The 21,877-nt window shown below is 43.4% G+C and overlaps 2 protein-coding genes across 5 annotated transcripts in view; both read left to right on the forward strand.

The window, feature by feature from the left end:
* The window catches only part of SLC6A5 (solute carrier family 6 member 5), a 39,465-nt gene extending 32,626 nt beyond the window's left edge, over window positions 1–6,839 (forward strand). Inside the window, exon 16 of the mRNA XM_072039145.1 lies at window positions 1,788–6,839. Within this exon, the coding sequence (XP_071895246.1) occupies window positions 1,788–1,943 (156 nt within the window). The 3' untranslated portion in view covers window positions 1,944–6,839. The remainder of the gene's footprint in view (window positions 1–1,787) is intronic.
* Window positions 6,840–10,597: 3,758 nt separating this feature from the next.
* Window positions 10,598–21,877, forward strand: part of NELL1 (neural EGFL like 1) — a 284,792-nt gene continuing 273,512 nt past the window's right edge. For 3 of the 4 annotated variants that reach the window (XM_027458303.3, XM_027458304.3, XM_027458305.3), the window contains exons 1-2: window positions 11,059–11,246; window positions 15,304–15,432. In XM_027458303.3, coding sequence (XP_027314104.1) covers window positions 11,198–11,246; window positions 15,304–15,432 — 178 coding nt within the window. In that variant the 5' untranslated portion in view covers window positions 11,059–11,197. Of the gene's footprint in view, window positions 10,701–11,058; window positions 11,247–15,303; window positions 15,433–21,877 lie in introns of those variants that run through there. The other variant, XM_013102879.5, reaches the window with a different exon arrangement.

Genomic DNA, 21,877 nt, shown 5'->3' on the forward strand with positions numbered 1-21,877 from the left:
AGGTTGTGCCGCTTCATGACATCCAAGAAAAAGAAAGATGAAAAGACATGCTCTACAGCTCAAACGAGTTATTATAAACCTTAGCTGACTGAATAAACTGTTCCTCTCTGGCACCTGGGCTTGAAAAACAAAAAAACAGGTGGCATTTTATTTTTGTGTTGTGGTATGTGGCAGGTCCCTGCTGCTTCCCCCCACCACTCCAAAAGCGTGGCAGTCCCCTTCTGCTCTGTTTCTCTGTGCCCAGCACTGCAGCTGCTGCCACCACCGCCTCTCCACAAGTGTTCCCGTCCTGCTGACTCCCCAGTTCCTTGTGGGCTGTAGAAGTGCAAAGTCTTTCCCATTTCCCACACCAGCATTTCACTCCTTCGTTGCCTTCACCTTGTCATCTGAAGAAGTTCAGTGCTTTTGTTTGTGGCCTTAGAGGCTTTCTCAGTTGTGTCCTCTCCTCACTGCATGCTGCTTGTGCTGTTGCCTCCTTGGGATAAGGAACAGCCAGCCATCTCCCCTTTTCATAGCCATTTTTGCAGTTCGGCTCTCCTGCAAAATCCATCGGGGCTGTTATACGCCTAAAAGATGGAAAGGAGAGAAAATGTACTAAAATAGAATAATCTCTTGGTCTCTCAATATGTCACGCTACAATGCCTAAGGGAGAAGATCGTGTTTTTCCATTTCATACAGAGCAAAGGAGTTTAATATTAAGTGGCAGGACACCCTGGGGAGAGCATCCAAGTACACAGTTGGCACTAGGCAACAAGGCCACTTGTCTAAAGGGCCTTTCAGCCCTTGTGTAGAGAACGTTGGAGCGCATAGGGTAGGAAAGATAACTACTCCTACTGGAAATGAGCTAATATGAAATTAGACTTGCTTGTTCACAAGTCTCTCTCACTGAGATAAATAGCTCTCCTTCAGATCTTCCAGTTTACCTGTGTGGGATGGGAGTATGTAATGCCTCAAAAAATCGGGTGCTTTATTTACTGTCCCTCCAGTAGTGCACCCAAAGAAACACCAAAAAGTCTGATCTCTTTTGAAGGGGCTTTTGCTGCAGTTATTTCATCCGTAGCCCGGTATTTTTTGAACATGGAGTCTGCTGCATAAAATTATTATGGTTGATCTGGGAGGTAAGGGTTGCAAACTGGTAATTAAACTGAGATTAAAATAACTGATAGAGAGGCCTGATTCACTTTATTAGGTAATAAACCTATAATTGTTCCCGCTTAAGTCATCAGAAATATGTTTTCTTTCCTTTTTATCTGTAAATAGCCAATCATATTATATATACAATAAAGAAATCAGTGGAAAGATGAGAAGGTTTTGGATGTTTGCCAGATTAACGTTCTTCTGTTTCTTTCTGCTGCAAGTAGAAGGGAAATAGTTTGTCATCTCAAAATTAAAATTTTTGTTCATTCATAGCATTGTACTACTTTTTGGTCGTTTGTATACTTCTGGGAAATATGCTAAACAGAAATCCAATTATTTTAATGCAGTTACCCACTGCTTAGGCGTTTGGGCTAAGTAATTGTGCACACGTCCTTCAGCAAGTGAGCTTGGCAATCTGCAGCAGTAGGTCTGAACTCCCCTCATATGGTGCGAGGGAGAATGTATAATTAAAATCTGGGCACTTTATCCTCTATTAATCTTGCAAACTTTGCGCAAAACAAACACTGAGCAGTGGAGCATTGCAGGGTCGTTGTCAATAACCTCAAATGAGCCTCCTCTTATTTCTTCCGCACTGTAATTCTGCTTTGTAACTTCAAATGAGACTCTTCTTTCTCTCTCTAACGTTGCAGCGACTCAAGTTGGTGTGCTCTCCGCAGCCAGACTGGGGCCCGTTTTTGGCCAAGCACCGTGGTGAACGTTATATGAATATGATCGATCCACTGGGAACATCTTCCCTGGGACTTAAACTGCCAGTGAAGGATATAGAATTGGGGACCCAATGCTAATAATTATTACATTGGTGACAATAACATTGTCAGCCTTTTCAGCTATTTTTTCTTATTTATTTTTCTGCCATTTTTTCCTTTTTTTTTTTTCTTCTTTTTCCACAGTGCCTGAAAGTGGCTGCTTAGGAAAGTAAGACTGACTGTTGCATGCCATAGGGAGACCTAGCCAGACCACTTCCACGTGCAGGTGATGCTCATTCTGTTTTGTGTGAAATAGCAAAAGCATGTTGCACAATGGGTTATGTCCCAGTATTTTTCAGGTTATATGTAAATAAACAAAAAACAACAGAACTTTAAAGGAAATTATGTGCAAAATTTGACCTGTTTCACACAAGCATCCTTGTAACAGCCAAAGATGGGACTAGGATTTTGTTTTTGTTACCAATATAATCAAAGGGAAGTTCAGCTCTCAGATGGGATGAAAGTGAGCACAGGAGGAGATCGCCTGTAGCCCTGGTGTAAGTCCAGCATGAGGCTGTTGCAATAAGTGGAGTCACTTTGTCTACACTGACAGCAGGCGTTGACTCATTGTCACACAATTCTTGTCTAAGTATGAATTATACTAACTTTGAGGACTTGCTGTCTAAACTAGCAGACACCCTCTAAATAGCATGCCAGTAGGCAATATGTGGGATCAGAACAGAAACACAATGGTCTGTTTGCTGTTTTTGAGTAGGAAAAAAACACAACAACAACAAAGTTTAGGAAAAAAATCACTTGAGATTGGGGTAAACTGTATTTGAACCTAGAAGTGGTTTGGAAAGCATGCCAGACAGGATTATGGGCATCAGTTGAAAGTACTGTCATACGTTTCTTTCTGTAATTTGGTATCTGTCATTTTCATTGGAAATGACTCAGTTACACCACGTGTCCAAAACCTGGCTCCGCTGGCAAACTGTATGTACTTGAAGTGCTACTGCGGTTTTACTCACTGAACTCCGATACTTTTGAACATAGCTTTCCTTGTTTCTCTGCTTTTGTTTACAGTATCTCCTCAAGAAGCCATCATATAATTTGTGCCTAACTTTGTATTCTTACAGTGGTAAGTGTAGTCTGGTTACCACCTGACAACAGTTATTAGAAGTTAGATGTGCTGTTCAGCCTTGTGACTCCCCATTCATTCTCCACTCTTTATGCGACCTTTAGATGTATTCTTCTCTTTCAACCAACGGGGAAATAGCAGAATCCCAGTTGTCTATATATTATATATATAACACATAAATTCTTCCAACTGGTATTCCCTGGAATGTACATAGTTTCCTTTCTATGTTTTTCCCTTTAGAACACCTTCATCACATAGAAACAAAACAAAAAAACCCACAACAATTAACATCAACATGGATGCAGCATTAGATATACAAAATGCAAGGCTGGAGGGAGAGGACAGTGTGTTATACAGCCATGGTAACGCTGAAGAGTTACAGGACATTCTAAATCATTACATTTTAGTCATCAGACGTGGCAATATGAATGTTAGACTCAAATAGTTGTTACTTACTGGGCAGAGTAAAAATAGAGCTTTTTAGGAGTACATTTATTTATCTGAATAGGAAATTAGCCCATTTTATTGTAAATGCACTAGAATGAGGGAGAAAAATATATCTTCAATAATTGGCACAACTGTAACCTTTACGATCTTGTTAGATCCTATACATACAGATACGATATTTTTTACCAGTGATCAGTGTTCACGTAGTGTGTATTAGTGATGTTTTATGTCCCTATAAGTATCTTATCGACCAGTGTAGAGATGGTGAGCTTAGAGTAGTTTTAGCCTGTTTTCCCTCCCCACACACATTGTAGTAGCCAATGAATGTTCTTTCCTTTCAGGGAACTGTTTCTATCCCGTTCTTTTGTCTGTCTGTCTGCATATTACAGGGTCTCAGGTAAATCCTCAGTTAATGTGTGTCTGTAGATCAGTAGCTGTGTTGTTTCATCCTGTTGAAGAAAACAAAGCAAAAACTAAACCTTAACGTAATACTTCCACAAATGAACTTATTTTCTCGGTGTGTGTATATATATATGTATATTAAATATATTAATCATTTTGCTGAACTTCCTCTTTCACGGGGCAATTAGTGTTGCCAATTATAGGCACTGCTGGAGACCTTTAATCCTCATGCAGGACAAGTGGAGTGCTGTCAGGGGTTGTCACTGAGCGAGACAAGCGTGGATTTTGCCACAGTTTGGGCTGGCCCCTGAATTTCTGCCCCAGGGGCTCTGCCGCTCCTCGTCTCGAGGGGCAGCAAGATAGGACCCTTTTGTGAGCTTCTCTGCCTTAAAGCTGTTGCCCCCTTGTTTTGGCTTTGCCAGCTATTTTAATAAGGGTGTTAATATTCTTACTTCTGCCTCTTATTTTCCTGGCAGAGGCAGGTGTGAGAAGCCATACTCTGACAGAATGGAAATTTGGCCCCCACATCTAATTGGGGCTGAGGGCGTTCCTCTGGGTGAAGGAAGGAACCTAAGTCAGTGAGCAGTGACAATTAGACGTTTTTGTCAGGATAAATAGCTTCAGGCCTCTTTACCAATTTTACCTAGCATCTTGGTTTGGTATTTGGAGTCCAGTCTAGTTTGCTTTTGTTACTCTTGTGATGAAAAGTAATACATGTATAGGTTTGTTCCTCTTAAAAAGGGGAAGAAAAAATAAAGCATCCAAATCACCTAATAGCTCTGAATCCTTTTAACTTTGTAACTTTTTGTCTCAGGACATGAATTGGAACTGGAATTAACTACTTGCAATAAAATGGCCTCAGTATAAGGATGTCAGTTACTGTCTGCGCTAAGTGTAACAGTGGTATCACTTGAAGGAGTACCGCTAGGTTATGATATCTTTCCTTTGGCTTGGATTAGCAAAATGGAATGCATATGAAGAATTGAATTGCTTTCCATGAGTTAGGTAATGAACATGCTTGCTTTTAATTTAAGTGTTGTTCCTGTGATTGTTAGTTAAGTCATGAGTACAGGATTAGTCCTGACTTAGAAACTCTGAAAGCAGATGAGTGATTTTTTTTTAGTTGATTTTTGTCTTTAGCTTTAACGTTCAATACTGGGCTTGCAAAAATATTTGGAGAAGGGGGAGAAATGAATTTAAAAGTCAGAGAAAATACGAGGTTTTTATAGTATGTTAAAAACAGAAGTTTTTTTTTCGTGCTAGACTTCTTAAAAAGTATTTTACTGGCCAAATCCAAGCATTGAGATTAAATGAACCAGCAGTGGCCTCTTTAAATGAGAAGTAACCTTGCAGTTTGGGAATGCACTTCATTTACTATGTTCTAGGAAAGTTTGCATGTGCTTTGATAATTTTCTAAAAATAAATTTAGTAATTAATTAAGTACCAGTAAAGATCTTTACAAATAAAAAGGAGGGGAAAAAGCCATATTAGTAAAAATGTGATGTACGTACTTGCAGATACTTGTGAGTAAAACGTTCAAATTTGGTGAGAATTACTTATGTTGCATATTTTTTCTTTGAAATGAAATTGAACTTCTGGATGAGCTAAGACGCGCTGTTGTATGCATTAAAGATCACACTTAATGCAAATGCTTGCCATCTTCAAATCCTTTGGGGTCTTCCTAGTGTTTTTAATATGCAATGTTCAAAACCTGTGTTTCAGCTAGACATGGCAGCACTTTGTTCCCAAAAGAAGGGTTTAACAAAATGACCTTTAAATGAGAAAGACTTGGATTGTCTTTATATGTTTCAATTGGGTCAAAGTATTCTTTTGATTAGGTTCTGCTCCACTGACCACATTAGATGTGCCTCAGCACTGAAGATCATCGCTTCCGATACACTGTGGCTATCCCGTACCATGAAATTCCAAATGCTAATTTATTTTAGGTATCTTCTGGCCTTTTTGAATATATGTACAGTTGTATGGATAATATGATTTCTTGCTGCCTTTGGTAAAAGCGATTGCTTATTTGTGACAAAGATTGGTTTCCTTTTGGTTTCTTATTCTGCAGCTCCACTTTTTCTTGCTGTCAAAGAAAGACATGAACAGAGTGTGGGTTGCAGGATGCAGGTCTTTCGGCAAGTGGCCTCCCAAAACGTGCCTCTGTTTTGCTAGTAACGCTGTTCTATCTGGCATGATTACGAGACACTTGTTTCTTAGTTTGTAGTTAAATGGCGTGCACATAAGATAATTGTCAAATGGTCAGATCTTGATATTCCAGAGGGACTCAGGTTGATGATTCGAGGGGGGAGGGTAGGGGTATTTGTGGTTTCTGCCTTCATCACCCTCAGGCAGCCCATCACCAAAGAGAGAAGGTTTTCCTGATGGGTTTAACTTAATGCGAGAACCAGGCTGGACCTTATAGCTTGCAATATTATTATTTGCCCATAATATTTAAATACATCATCAGGTAACCATTTGCCTTATAGCTATCTTCCATTGTTAAGAAAATTATTGATCGACTAAAACACGTTGTTATCTGTCATTTATATTATGTAGTATTACCTTGTAAGGTGGATGCTTAGCTGGTCTAAATTGTCACAGTTTGGTTTGGAGCTGTGACAGTTCATACCAGCTGAGAATTTGCTCCCTGTGTCCTATGGCACTTTATTACAGACCCATCGCTGATGGGTTAAATCTTAATTACTTGCGTAATGTCATATATAAATATATATATATATTTACAGGCATTCTATAGGGTACTGCTGCCTATGGATAAAGATTTGTACCCTAACCAGGTCATTTATTTTTTTCATTACCTATGTGTGGAGAAGATGCATTATGTTACAAAGGGTGCACCATATATATCTCATGTAGTGCATATTATAATGCTGTATGTTATTCATTTAAGAAGTCATTATTCTTGAGGCCCTACCTCAAATTTTGTATTTATGTGTACAAATGCAATTTATTGTATTATATATTTGCCTATTATATTTGGATGTGATAAATTAAAATTATTCAATAATGTATGGGCTCCAAGTCTCTAAATAAATGTCCAGTGTTTAAAACAAAATATGCTAACATGTTCTGGTGAATAGAATTTCTCTTTTTCCACCCTCTTTGCCCACCCAGTGCACACCACAAACATCATTCTTACTTAACACACAGCCTTAAGGTATCTGCAGAATTGATCCATTTGATTGTTAGAAACCTTGAGCAGCAACTGGAAACAGCCCTCTTGGGAAATGGAGATATTGCACAGCTGCAGAAACAAGTATCAATTAAATGGCTGGATTCTTAACTATTTGAGTGCTCTGTAGCTTGTAGAATAATAGATTGCTTATCAGAGGACTTACTGGATTTCTTTAAATCCTTTTTATCCTCTCAATTCAGTCACCCCAAAGACAGTTGAACTGCTAAAACAAGAGAGGTTCTGATGGAGACTTAAGTGAAAGGCAGAAGGGACTAGTGAAGAAGGAAAGCATAAGCAGACGTTTCGTGATGTTACAGCACCTTTTGTTTAAAGCCGAATTTCTGCAGCATGGTGAGTGTGATGCAAAGCACTGAGCGTGCCACAAAACCCATGTGCTAAGCTGACTCTTTGCGTACTGATACCTTGATATTGCAGTGGTACCGATCTGACCTACTTCTCTGCTGGAAAACAAGTGTGTTCCCCAAATATGATAGATGAAGTGTGATACTCGATCACAACATGGCATCAAGCACGGTAGTGAAAGATACCCTAGTGCTATGCCAAGAATGGGATAGCAATTCCAGGCAAGGGCCTAGTCCAGAAGATGACTCAACAGCTATGTGGCAGGACTGCTTCAGCAGCTCTGGTAACGAGTTCCCAAAGGAAAAAACACTTTGTTATGTTTGTAAACTTGCTGTTCTCTGAGATGTGTATGTGCAGATGAAGGAGGAGGCAGGACCTAATGATGGAGGACTGCAGGAATTCTTGGCGCATGTAAGACAGATTTCATCTTGGAGGAGGCTGCAGTTGTCAGCATGCACCGTATGAGCCCTGGGAGGCAGGTAAGTGTCATTAGTCCCCTCTCCAGGAGGAAAATGGGAGGCACGTGGAGTCTGTCAGATCTCCAAAGTCAAACAGCGTGAGTCAATGATACAACACATTGATTTGGGGACTAAGAGACAGTCCTTTGCTGTCACCTTTAGGCACTATTGCTTTAAATCTTTATGCTCATGGGAGCAGATAAAAATCCATGTCCTTTTAACTTGGTTGTATGGATTCACTCAGGCTGCACTTGAAACCAATGTACGCTATGTTACATAGATGACTAGAAGACAGGCACATCTTCTGTTGTGGTGCTAGCCAGATGCATTTAGCTGGAAATAATTTTACTCCTTTGGGTATTGAAATGGCAGTGTTCAGAGTGCAGACCCAAGGGCACATCTTGTATCCACCTAATGGATTAATCAGTTGAAAAGCTTAATTTAGACTTTACAATCATCAGATGTTACCTAGCCATGCACTTGGAAATTAAAAAAGCAGTAGGTAGCACTCCATGACAGAGTAGTGAAGCAGAGTTTCTTTTTGCAGGGCCTCATTCTGCTGGATTTGTTGGCTGCTTACATAGCAATACAGCTTAACGTGTACACTCCTAACCCGCTGGACTGATACCGTACAGTCCATTAAAACTGTTTGGCAGTAGGCAAGACAGAATGGCAGGCAGTATTCATACAGAATTTCCCATCCCCTCACATCCTTTTCTCAGGATTTAGGTGTAAGTGCTATTGTGAATTATTGCCCTCTGCTGGCTGCAAAGTACGCTTGGCCCGTGAGAATTGCAAGTTCCCCTCTGGAAACTGGCTTTTGAGGACGAGCCTTATTAGTTATGAAAAGCAAAGATGTGCTATTCCATGAGGTACGAGGTGTTTTATCAGGTGCGAGCACGGTCAGCTCTTTAGCGTGTGCATTTCTGCTGGTGGCTGAGCCCCCCCGTTTGGCTGCACTTAAACTAACACTTAGCACTTGTAATTGCCTTTCGTCCAAGGGATGCAAACAGCATCGCAACTGCTCTGAGAGATATCGGGCCTAGTCAAAAATACTTCATCAAGCTATGAAGTGCCACAAGGTTTTTGGCTGAAAGGACTAGCAGCTTAGCACCACAGTTAGCAACATCACAAAAATTTAGGTCACAATCAAGAAGCATTCAACGTCCAACTGGGAGTGCAAGAGCTATCTTTCACAGGAATATTATTTGAGCTGAAATCCATCTAGCTTGCCAGGAACAACGCTTTCCTCTTGTAAAAGTGCCATCTTTTTTTTTTTTTTTTTAACTGCTATGAATGTTCAGGAACACAGCTTTAAGTCTTATTTGAATGTCATGCCTTTTGGCTATTTATATTTCCAACAAGATCATATCAGAATATCAGATTTTTTTGGGTGACGAAGATGATGCGTTTCCACTAGAGGAAGTGTGAGAATAGTGTTGGCTGGAAGAATGTTTTTTTTTTTTTTTTTTTTGTCCATCCTGTCTAACATTTTCTGATACAAACAGTTGAAACTGTTTGTGAGATAACTGATGCTCTCCGACAGTGTGACCATTTGGGCACAGTGCTGGTCTACGGCGCAACCAGCTTGATTTGGAGCAAGTTGGGTGTTACTTGCAGTAGTGCCTGTGGGCTCTTTGGGTGTTTGTGGCTCACAGAAGAACAAGATAGAGACGGTGAGAGCAGTGTCTGCCCATAACAGAGTTCAGGGTGTGCTTGAAGCTATGCTTTGAAGCCAAAATTTTGCTTGTACCTGTGGTAATTTAACTTAAGCTAATTACCTGTCTGTTTGAGAACCTATGCCTGATGAATTGAGATTGTATAGACATTAAAGGCTATGCACCAGTTCAGCTTAAGGTTGGAAACTTGAGTAAAACTTCAGTTGGATTCAATTAAGTTTTGTGTATAGATAGACCCTGGATTTATTATTAGATAAGCACAAACATAGCTAAGCTAACATGAATTGGATGTATACTTGTATTTCATGGAAAGACATTTCATCTTAAATCAGAGTAAAGCTATGCAGAAAAATGATTTTATCAGGATGGGATAGAAGGCTGTGCCTTCACCTGAGGATGTGCTGTTGCCTCCTGTTTTTGGTGCTGCGGATACATAACGTGTACGTAGCAGTATACTGTGTATGTGCGTGTCGCCATGCATCAGGGCTAAAAGCGGTGCTAATAACACAACACCCTAGATGAAAATGAGAATTTACTAAGTTATATTTGGACTAAAGCTACTGGAGATGAATTTAGGAGAGATGCTTTTGGAATGACCACCCCAGAGATTTCCTGGAGTGCATGCCTTACTTACAGCCAGGAGCAGCTGTTTTCAGTGATCTTACTAAATTAATAATTAGGCAGCAGTGCTATACTCTGATCATACCATTGTAAGTGTGCACAAGTGCAACTGCTCCCTAAGAAAGGCAGTGTGTTTTTTTTTTTTTTTTTTTTTTTTTTTTTTAATTAATCCTACTTTATCCAAATGTACAGGCTAGTATTTTCAGATGACCTATATCTACATGATGCAGAACCAAACCCGATGTGATGAGGGGGGATCCTGTGGCTTTACAGCAGCTAGGGCTTGGGGCGAACTGCAGTAAAACTGGATCAGGTGCGACTCCCTCTCTGATTCTGGTCATTGGGATGGGAGCTTCAGCTGGAGCCAACAATCTCTACTTCAAATTTAGATCAGGTGCTTTAGGGTGGAGAGTCATTAAATATAATCGATGAGTGTGTTGGGGGGGGGGGGATTGTTTCTTGCCAAGGACTGAGCCAAGTTCAGGGCTGGAGAGGAGAAGTGTTGAGGTGTAGAACAGCCACGAGAGCAGATTGTGCGCTGCCCCGCAGGTATCCTTCCCTCCTTTCTCCCTTTTACCCTTCCCAGCCGCACCAGCGGGGAAGTGACTTGAGCAAGGAGCCTCCCTCAGCCCGAGCTCGGGTCCAGCTTTCCGCACCGCCTCCCTTACTCCCAGTGCTGCTTCCTGGCGCCGGGCACGCTTCGCGCCGAGCACTGGGAGCTCCGCAGGGTGGCTTCTCCCCGCTCGTAGCCGCTCCGTGCGGCGGCAGCGCAAAGCGGAGCGGAGCCGGGGGTCCCGGGGGCGCTCCCCGCTCCGTGTCGCGGCCGGGCGGCGGCGCTGGCGAGGCCCGGGGGGGCCGCGCGTCACGGCGGGGGGCGGGCGGGGAGCCCCCGCCGCGGGGGCGTCGGGGCCGCGCCTGGGCAGCGGGCGGAGCCGGAGCCGCTCCGCGCCTGGGAGCCTGCGCTCGGCTCCGCTCCGCTCCGCTCCGCTCCCCAGCAGCTCGCCGGCACGGAGGAGGGAGGCGGGCGCCGCCGCCGCGCCGCGCCGATGGGTCTGCTCCTGCTCCTCTGGGCGTGGGCGGCCGCCGCCGGGGCAGGTGAGAGGATGGGATGGGATGGGATGAGATGGGACGGGACGGGACGGGGGTCGCCGCCCGCCCCACCGGGAGGCAACTTCGCGGGGCGCCGCCGCTCGGGTCCCCCTTGGCCGGGCGCGGTCCCGGCGGGGGGCTCCGGGCGCGGCCGCTCGGTGGGCGTGGGAAAGTTTGCCGGGAGCGGCGCCCCCCGGGGCCGGGCTGAACCCAGCCGGGGTCCCGGAGCTGTCCGCGGTACCGTCCCGGCGAGAGGCGGCCGCCGGTGCGCGGTGCCGGCCGGTGCCGTGCGCGCTGCGGGGCCGGGCACCGAGCCCTGCTCCCTGCTCCCGGCGGGGCTTTGTTCTCGCCCCTGCCCCGGGGCCGCCCCGCGTCCCTCCGTGCTGCTCGCCGCTGTGCCTCGGGAAATCGCTCTGCGCGATTATGGGAAGCACGCAGGAATCGCGGCTTGAAAATCGGTCGTAGGGTTGCCTCGCCAAAACGCACCGGTCTCGAGGGGTGCGGCATAGAAGTAGTTGGGAGAAGGTAGCGCTCGCCCTTCTCTCAGTGGCGTTACCGCTAGGGAGCAGACAGACGTTTGGAAGGGTCAGCGGCTCCCAAACTCCTCCGCTCGGCATCGCGAAGCTACTCGGAAAGTTCTTTGTGTGCAACAATTGCCGCCGAAGGGAGAGAGGAGAGCAAAACGCCCCTCGTAGAGCCTGCTTCTTCCCGTCGGAATGACCGCGACTCGGCTGTGCCGACCTAAAAGTTTCTCCATCCCCAAATAGCTCCTGCATAGGGTGCCACGGAAATCAGGAGTGCGCTGCATGCGTTGTGCGGCTGCACGCTGGCTACATGGAGCCTGGCGTGACTGCTGGTGATAGAGGCACAAGCAGAGAACACGAGCTGTCGGAGCCGTAAGGCAGAATTAATTTCGTTTAGGGATTTCCTAGTGACATCATTCATAATTATACGGCTTAATCCTCTAATCTACTGTACTGCCTTCACTTCACGTTGGGCCAAATCCACCAAGTCCTGAGATGATTTCTGCACCCGCCTCCTGTCTGAATTAGTTGGAGTCTTACTCGTGTAAGCCCCTGGTTTAAGGAGAATGGCCCAATTACTTTAAATAGGAATTGAAAGCAACATCAGTCAGGATCAGGCCCGAGCTTTGCACGGTTCTCCAGGAAGAGCTTACAGGTTGACGGTTAATTTTTAGTTCGGAAAGGAGGAATATTGCCAGCCTCCTCTCCTGCTGAAGGGAGGCAGCATAAAACACTAGATGCAAGAGCCGCTGATATGCCTGTGGTATCTTTCTGATAGACTGTGGGAGACCACAGGGGAAAAGGAGACTTAGTTATCGCACTGAAGCTGCTGATTTGTTGTTTATTAATTATTAACCAGGCTTTTGAGTGCCTGCTGCAGCTTGAAGAGGCAGCACAGGAAAATGACTAAAAATGACTAAGTATTTAAAGCGGTGTTAGGCTCTTCCTAAATAGTTGCTGTGACATTAAAAATAGTCTCCTTTTTTTTGGAAAGCATTTCAAAAGCTGGAAGGGGGCACGCTGAAGTTGTCACACAAGACCCTTCACTGGCATAAATCGAAGCCTGTGGAGCCACAGTGATCTATGTATACTTGTTGAGCCCCAGGTACTCAGGCTGGAATAAACAGCTTTAATGGAGCAGCGAAGCTCCTGTGATTTATGGGAGGGCATAGGCTTGCTAGATGCGGTTTCTGTCCTCATCCTGTTGATGTCAGTGGCGGAGCTTTCACTGATGTTAATGGGGTCAAGATTTGTCTTGCTGGATGTTGTTTGTCCTCTCCATTGAGCAAGTTTTAGTCCCTGCTTAGTCTGCCTTCATATCAGTAGGTTTTTGCTGCTCCAGATAGATCCGACCCCTTTCAAACAAGGAACAGCATACTCTGCTCTCAGCAGGGAAAGCAGACTCTCAGATGAGTAAGTTCACACAATTGACAGAGTGCTGCTCTTCTTCTGAATAAAATCCTTTGGTAGAAATAAGAAATTGTTCTGTTTTTATTTTAAAACATCCTTTGCTTTTATGATGTTGTCCAGAAAGGTTGCTCCCTCTAATAGTATATACAGATCTGTGTCTGGGGGTTGCAGCCCTTGCATTAGAAGAGTTGCTGTAGGTTGGAAATGGAGTGGTAGGTAAGTTCTCTTGATGACTGCAGGCAGGTGTGCTAAAAGCAAGTAGTTTCTGGCTAATGTTGGCTACAGCAGGACGCGTATATTTTTTCAGTAGCATTTTGACTGTGAGCGCAGTTTGGGACCAGAAGAGCTGGCTGGCTGTGCTTTCCATGCTTGTGTTTCTCCCAGAAGGGGAAGGTGTGTTCTTGGTCCGTCAGCGTGCACAGCATCAGTTGTAGCTTTTTGCTGCTTTTGCATCTGATACTAAAACCTGATGATGTCGCTGAGTATCTGGGAAGATGTTGCTTTTGGATAATTCTATCTGGTGTCATATTCTCTGATCTAAAGTTTCTACAAAAGCTACTTATCTGCACATCCTTATGAAAGCACTGTGCATGTCTGCACTTCGATATGTCAGTGTTCTTGGAGGATCATTTTGGCCAGACGCTTCTAGGTGTTGATTTTCATTGTAGAGTAGTGTTGATGAAGCCCTTTTAAAGCTGTCTTTTCAAGGTTTTTTGCTACTCAGCTTGATGTGCAATAGTGTCCTCTGTATTAGTGCAGCGTGTTGTCCTGACAAGTTTTAATACCCAAGCGAAAGAAAGGAGAAGAAACACTGTGGTACAGTTGATTTATGAGTAGAATACGTAACTTCTTGTTCATTCTGTACACCTCAGTAATTTCTTAGAGCCTTTCAAAGAATCAAAGTAGAGTATTTGCAGCTTAACTGATCCAGAAGCACAGTCCTGGAATACTAAATGAATCAATTTAGATCTGAACATGATGTCCACTCAGTGGAAATCAATCTGGATGTGCTTTGCAGGTAACTTCCTTGCTCCTCAGAAGTCTGTGGGAGTTTTACCATTGACTTTGGCTGTATCAGGCTTCAGTTCTCAGATCCTGAAACTAATGACGTTAGCAAAAAAAAAAAAAAAAATTCATTAGGAAAGTGCTTGGATCCTGTGTGAGATTTTTTGGCCTATCTCTCAGGCACAGGTCTCATATGATATTTATTGCTATGTTGAGAGGGACCATGGTCAGGCTGGCCTCTTTCCATCCCTTGAAAAAGGAGATAAGTTGAAAGAATTTGGTGTGCTGTGGTCGTTAGGTTGCCCTGAACTTTTGAACGTGGCAACTTCAAACTGCTTGAATGTGTGTCTTTTCTGTCAATTCTATTAGTTCCCTCATCAATTCAAGGAGCAGCAGCCTTTTCCTGGGCATGAGCCCTTCCTAAATCTTGGGCTTAGACTCATGCTTCTGCAGTAGGTGCTACTGCTGCTTTAGGTAAATGAATATCCCTTATTTGTAGGTAGGCTTTGACATGCTCTGCAGGCACTGGCTGTGCTTAAATGTAGAAGACATGGTTCATAAGCGTTATCAAACAATTTGGTGAATCACTCAGGGCTCTTTGATTACGGCATCCTTTGTCCTGCTACCATATCTCCTCCAGGGTCATTTTGTCCAGTTGGGAAAACAGATAATGTTTAGACTGAGCTGTAGGGCCTGTTCTGTTAGTCACAGCTAGGTATGAAATGTGAGAGGAATTTTCAGCCTTCACGTCTCCCTGGAAATCATGTAGCCAATAGATGAGTGTTGCAAATCTCTTTCATCTTTTTGCATAGGTGCTTATGCTTTCATTTATTTATTACTTTTCAGCCTCAAAAAGATGCTGGGTTAATGTAATCAGTTTTATAATGTTTTAACTTGTGCACAGTAAAATCTATGGAAAGAAAAGAGTTTAATTGAAATAATTAGAAAAGAATATCTTCTTTCCTGCAGCAGAGTTACTGCCTTGTAAGTAATTACTGTATACAGTGTGTGTGTGTGAAGATACTAGAAATGTACCTGTACTTCTCCCTTCTTTTCATTACCTGATTTGAAATAAAAATTGATCTAACTTCAAGTCTCCCTTTCTTCTTCTCTCCCTCCAACAGCTATAGGATTTGGAATGGATCCTGACTTACAGATTGATATAATCACAGAACTGGATCTTGTGAATACAACCCTTGGGGTAACGCAAGTGTCAGGACTACACAATGCCAGCAAAGCATTTTTATTTCAAGGTAAGACACACATCCTTGGTTCTCTTTTCCCACTTATAACTTCATGAGCTCCTAAGAGCTTTGATGCCCGATGCCCTGTAACAGTAGTCTTCACTGTCATTCTTTTGCTGAAATGCGTATGGCATTTTTTTGTGGGCTGTCAGGTCACTGAGATTAGGGGTCTCTAGGGGAAGTACTTTGGGTAGGTTTACAACACTTCCAGTACGTGTTTTCAGATTAGCATGTCCAAGTGGCCCCAGGCGTGGGCTCTGTTGTATTCTTGGGCACTATCTCTGTCATTGTACAAATGCGAGAGACACACAGCGCTGAAGCTATGTAGGTAAGAGAAGGCAGTTAATGTCTTGCCACCAGTTAGTAACAAGTAGCAAACCTTTCATCAACTGTATGAGAACTGTTAAAGTGAGAAAATCGGGCCACGTTTAACTGTCAGAGATCAGTACCAGGCACAGAATAAGTCACTTTGAATTGTAATATTATTCTTCATTCAATATTCTAAGATAATGCTTGTGAGGGGTTATTTTTTTCCACTTTTTATTTTTTCCCCCTCTTCTCTAAGTGGATGCAATGAGGCATATTTTATGGTGGTCTTAGGTGAGACCAAGATTAAGAGATCAAGTCCCACCAAGGGGTAGCACTGAGACTGTACAATAGGTTTATTAGGTGAGAGAGACATTTTTATCACTTGGGATTAAGAGAAACATTAAAGCACAGTTAGGAGCACTTCTATTGTGGAGGCGTCCGATGTTTGTTTTTTCTTTACTGTGCTTTTATTATGTATTCAAGTGGTTATGTTATTGTCTTAATTGTTGCTCTTTCTCCTCTGTGGCTGTTCTTAGAGGCAAAAGATTATGATTTCATTTTGCTTTACTTCTGGATTTGCAATACCAACTGACTTTATTACAAGTAATAAAAGAAGTTGGTCTATAGTCTTAGTTGACTTTTACCTGGCCAAAGCCAGTTCAGGTGCCATAGCAGATGCTTCTGGAGACCTAAGATCTTGTTGGTCAGATTTCCGATCCGTGCTATGCTGAGTAGCAGAATTTTCACCGTTTGCCAGATTGATGCCCAGAAGATGGGCATTAAGTTAATCAAGAATGTTCCTCATAATCGTTTAAAGATACCGATTGTTTTGCTTCTAATACCCCTGACTACAGTTTTATGTGTCATGGATGAACAGTATTGAAGTACAGTCATTCCCCTAAAGACTGCAAAGGCCTAACTGACTCAAGATATGTTAGTATTTCCAATTGCCATTCTGTGTAGCTAATTGCAACTGCCCTGATGAACTCTTGCAGTGAGCTTTCACAGACTGGTGCTCAGAGCTGCAGAGAGAAGGATTGAGGTGTGTTTCTGGGGACACTGACTGAAACCCTCGATACTGAAAGTAGTTTTGAAAGGCTAGAGGTGAAGATGTTATGCTTATTCTTTTTTTTTTTTTTTTCCCTTGAAAAACTGCCTGTGTAGTTTACAAACCTGAAGACTAGTGTAAAAAACAGCTTGTAAAGTTCACGTGAGCAGATAAATCCAAAGATAGATGTACACAACAGCACTAAACAGAAGTTCACAATATGAAGTGAATATATGTAAGTAAGTAAATAAAGTTGTTTTCTAATTCCCCAAACAAATTATCCTTGTAAATGCACACAGAAATAGCCCTATGCTTGGATATTGCCTCTCGTACCCAGCTTCTTGGAAGATGATTTGGGAAAGTTACCGTCTTCACTTAAGCCCTTGGGCTAGGAGAAGACTGGAGACCTTTGGAGAATTACTCCATCCTGAGAGAGGTCTGTGAGGGATCTTTTGCTACTGCTGTCAGGCAGGATGGAAGTCTGAGGCTGCCTGTTGGCTGCTTCCCTTCTTGTTCGTATCTGTTATTTGTTAAATGTCAGCAGTATGTCGGCAGCTGTATGAATTCCCTTTTAGTAACAGGTGACTTACTTCACAGCTACAGTTGGGCTGTGTGCCAGGCCTTTGCCTGGAACCGGGAGACACTTAATTTTGATTCTTATTTTCCCGTACAGTAAAACCAGTACAGAACCCAGAGGGATGCGTGGGCAACTGCTGTGTCTCAGGTAGAAGGAATCATACTTTTTCCTGTAGAAGTTCACAAAAATCCCAACAAGGTGACATTCCTGGGGAGAGGAAAGACTGAAAGTTAGCGCTTCGTTCAGAAATGTCTATATCCTCTTGGACCTGCTGCTCCAGTGTCAAAGAGGCAGCCCTTTCTTTACGCAGAGCTTTGCTTTGATCAGTTCTTATCACATGCCAGTAGTCGGTGAGCGCTGTGCCTTGCTGCTCCAGCATCACCTCTGGGGCTCTGGGCAGGGGAGGTCTCGCCTCACCTGGCAGGCTGATTGCTGAACAGGGAGCCGTGGCAGGAGACCTCTTCACTTGTGTGCTTTCACCACTCAGGATTTCCTGGTTTAGGAAAAGAAAAGAAGATTTTGTGAGGGTGTTCTTTGGCGTGCAGCTTTCATGGGGGCAGTTTTGCCCCCCCCTTTCTTTTGCCATGTCCTTACAGCAACGTAATGGGGCTCTGAGCTTACACAAAGGCTCCCCAAGGAACGCTTTGTCTTGTAAGATGTGTTTTCTAAAATGACTTTACCAGAGCTGTTAAAACTGAGTGTGTTGCTTTGTGCATCCCTGGAAGTCTATATCTGTGAGGGAGAGAAATGGTAATTTTACCCCCACTCAGACAGTTCTGCATACTGCTGTAGTGTCAGTGTGAATTGTTTTCCTAGGCAATGTTTTTTTTCTGTGAATTGAGCTTTTCGATGCTGAAAGCTTTATGAGTTTTGGGCACTCTCTGAGTTGTGTTTAGAGCCCTCCTCCTCTTCCCCACCCAAAAAAAAAAAAAAAAAAAGGTGATGGGAAGAAAGAAAGGCACAGGAGAAAGTGAAACTATTAATTTTATTGACTTTTTTTTTTTTTTTTTTAATCTGTGATGTTAGCTCTGTTAAAGGAAGTGATTTGTTTGTTAAAAAAGATTCTGGGGAGTACCTTGTGATTTGATTGATAGTAGAGAAAATGTAGAAGGACTCTTTTCCCTGGAAGGTTGGCAATTTCAGTCCAAGGTGACCTCAGTGAAGTATTCTGATTTGATAATAATATTGGTAGTAAGAGCTGAGACTCAGATTTCCATGTAAAACAGTTTTACAGGCAAAGAATCAAATTCAGCTCCGTTGCAAATTGTGAGACAGCATGATAGAACCAAAGTGCCAATTGAGAGTTGTGGGTTGCCTTTGGACAAGCAAGTCTGTTCCTAATTCAGAAAAGCATAGAAACCTGTAATTAAGTGCAATCATCTGGGTGATCCTGTTGGGCTTTATCTTCGATTATTAGAGTATTTCAGCTGGATTTTTGATTGATCAGTTCAATTATTTGTGTTTCACTTCCATTCTCTGTGAAATGGGGGTGAGGGAATAATAATAATAAAAAAAAAAAAATACAAACGCTGAACAAAACTGTCTGAGTGCTGACAGTGAGAATTAGATGAAATGTCGTTATCTAACTCACAGTTGCAACTCTGTAAAGGGTCTAATTCATAAGATCTCTAAAATTCTGGTCTTATTTATCATTAATTTTACAGAAGGAGTGGGAAAAAAAATCCTTCTGTCCAGATGAGTTGTCCCAGCAGCAAGGGACAAAGGAGAGTGAGTGAAGACTTGTGACTAGAGTGCTCTTGGGAAACGGGGCTCCCACAGTCCCGGTGTCCAACCCTACATCTCCTCACCTCCAGCCGGAAACCGAAAGAATTCAGGGAACCAGTTACAAGGGTGGGCTGGAAATCTACCTCAAAGAAATATATTGAAAATGTTGTTCATCCATGTGATAATGCACAGTGATAATGTCTTACAAACACTGCATAAAAACATTTGTGAATCCTATCTGTCCAACGTCACAAGAAGATACTGAATTTTCCTCTAACAGGACTGCGGTATACATTTTATTATGTAAAGAAGCAGGCTGAACAATGGCCTGCCTAGCGGAACTCCATCCCATGCTCTGTTTCAGGTAGCAGAGAAGCAGGGCTTGTTTTGCACCTGTAGGTGGAAACCTCTATGGAACCTTAAGTTCAGTGGCAGAGAAAGGCTTTAGTTATAAATCAGGCAGGAGTTGGTGTTGGACTGGTCATTCTGCTCCTAGGCAGTGAGCCCAGACTTCAGCCTAACTGTTACATTATGTGATTATCTTAAGCAGTGACTTTTGTTCAGTGCTCTCTTCTTATGGAAGTAAAATTTTATTCCTTTTATAACCTGTCAGCTGTGCACATTTCTTTTTAATTCTTCTTCCCTCAGCATCTCTTTTGAACTGATAGAGGCTTAAAGCCTTTACTTATAAAGCAATTCCCACAAGAAGTTTATTAAGGTTTTCTTGTTCCCCTTCTTCACAATCTGGCAGTATTTTTTACCTTTAAATCAGGAACTATCTTTTAACTATGTATACTACGTGTAGCACTTGGCAACTTAGACCACCAAGAACTGTCCAAAGTCTACATATATATAGTCCTTTCTCCCTTGTCTGTTTCTTTCTTTCTTTTTTTTTTTTTTTTTTTTTTGTATTAAACAACTGGTGGATTTGTAAGGGAAACACCCAGCCTGCAGCTCCTGCAGCACAGAGTTTGGTTGCACTCCTTCTTCCCACTTTACTGGTGACTGCTGTTTTTTTCTATACAGTCACGGCTCTGACAGGAAAGGTGAAAGAATAACAAGTATCGTGAAGAACAGAGAAAGGTTAATCTTTTTGTGAGAAAAGAGTGAATCTTGATTAGTTTCAGAAATCAGAGGGCTGTCCTGCTTCAGGCCAAAAGAGAGAGCAAAGCTGCAGCCTTGGGGGGTAAGAGGTGCCTTCTGGCAGGCTCCCTTGCACTTCCAGATGTGGTACATTGCTCTTCATAGGTGTTTCCTCTCAGGATGTTACGGATTCTGATTTTTAGATAGCTTCCTCCTTGAATTGCTAATGACGTGCTCGGAGACTGGAGGTGTTTCCAGACCCCATTCAAGGGTCAGGAGTGTAGGCTGCTGCCTTGGTTCATCAGTGTGTGTGTGTCTTCTCACCTGAGCCTGTGGGCTGTGCCCTTCAGCTGAGGCTTTGTTCCACACCAGGCATTGAAGCTCAGTGTTGCCAGTGTGATGTGCAAGGTGTTCAGGCTGTGGAGCTCAGAAAAGAGCAAGGGACTGCATGAAAGGCAGCAGATAATGGCTCAGGGAGGAAATGTGCAATTGCTCTTCCTGGGGTGGATGGCACAGAGGATTGTATTGAGTGGGAGAGATAAAGTTTAATTTTAGAGTTGAGGGTGTTTGTCCCTCTATACGTAAGACGATCAACCAGGGTCATTGGTTTTGGTGATCTCCCTGGTATGTTTATAGCAAATGCGAAGTGTAAGCGATATTGTTTTTACAAAGCAGAAATCTTTCAGAAGAAGCAGGGAGGCACACCATGGCTGGCTCAGTCTTGATCCTGCCTTCAGCTCCGGTGAGGCAGAGCAGCTCTGTCGCTGCTTCCTCGCATGGTGGTGCCTGAGGCATCCTGCCTCGCTGGGGTGCTGCTGAGGTTTTGGGCAGCACCGGTGCTGAGCCTACAGAGGCCTCTCCCTGCTGCATCCCTCCCTCCTGTGCTCAGGAGAGCTCTCCAAAGCACACAGACACCCTTGCACGTGTGGAAAGGCAAGAAACTTTTTTTTTTATTATTATTATTTTTATTTTTTTATTCAGGTAGAGCCCATCCCTTGCCTCAGCTCATAGCTGAGTGCCCGTGTGGCCATTTGCTCGTGGCACCCCTCATGCATGTGGGTTTTTGCCTTTTCTTCAGCACGGTTTCCCCAGGGCACCATTTCTGTGATTGAGGGGCTGAGTGGGACTGTCGGAACGTCCAGAACCTTCCGGAACCGGCTGCATCTCCTCACAGAGGCCCTGCAGCCCCTCTGCTGCCAGCCCCTCAGCACTCACCTCTGGCACAGGTATATCTCCATGGAAACTCTGAAAGCTCCTCAAACTTGTGGAGTTTTTATTTATTTCTTTTTTTATTTATTATTTGAAGGTGGGCGGTGAGGTGTTTTCCTCTCCTATGCGCCCTGTTGTGTCGGTCAATGCCAGTTTTGACTGGGGTGATGTGGATTTTGAATTTTACCTCACGTTTGCTGTGATGCCCATGTCTAGAGTTAAAGGAACCTCAGGAGGGAAGGTCTGCTATGGTAAAAATAAAAATCTTTTCTATTTGTATGTAAAAACAGTGTGTAAGCCAGCCTCTTGCCCTCATCCCGCAGTAACGTTTCCTTCAGAGCTGCTGGAGAGTTCCCTCCGCTTCCAGCTCTTTGTCAAAGCTGTGCTGTAAAGAACTGATAAAATAAGAGTTGAAATAAATACCAGAGGTTTTCAGTTGTTAAATACAAGAGCCGGATGGTTTGTGTGGCTGGGTGTACATTGTTCCTTGGTGGCTCTGCACG

The sequence above is a fragment of the Anas platyrhynchos genome, chromosome 5 (genome assembly GCF_047663525.1).
Source record: "Anas platyrhynchos isolate ZD024472 breed Pekin duck chromosome 5, IASCAAS_PekinDuck_T2T, whole genome shotgun sequence".
In the NCBI taxonomy this organism is placed as follows: Eukaryota; Metazoa; Chordata; class Aves; order Anseriformes; family Anatidae; genus Anas; species Anas platyrhynchos.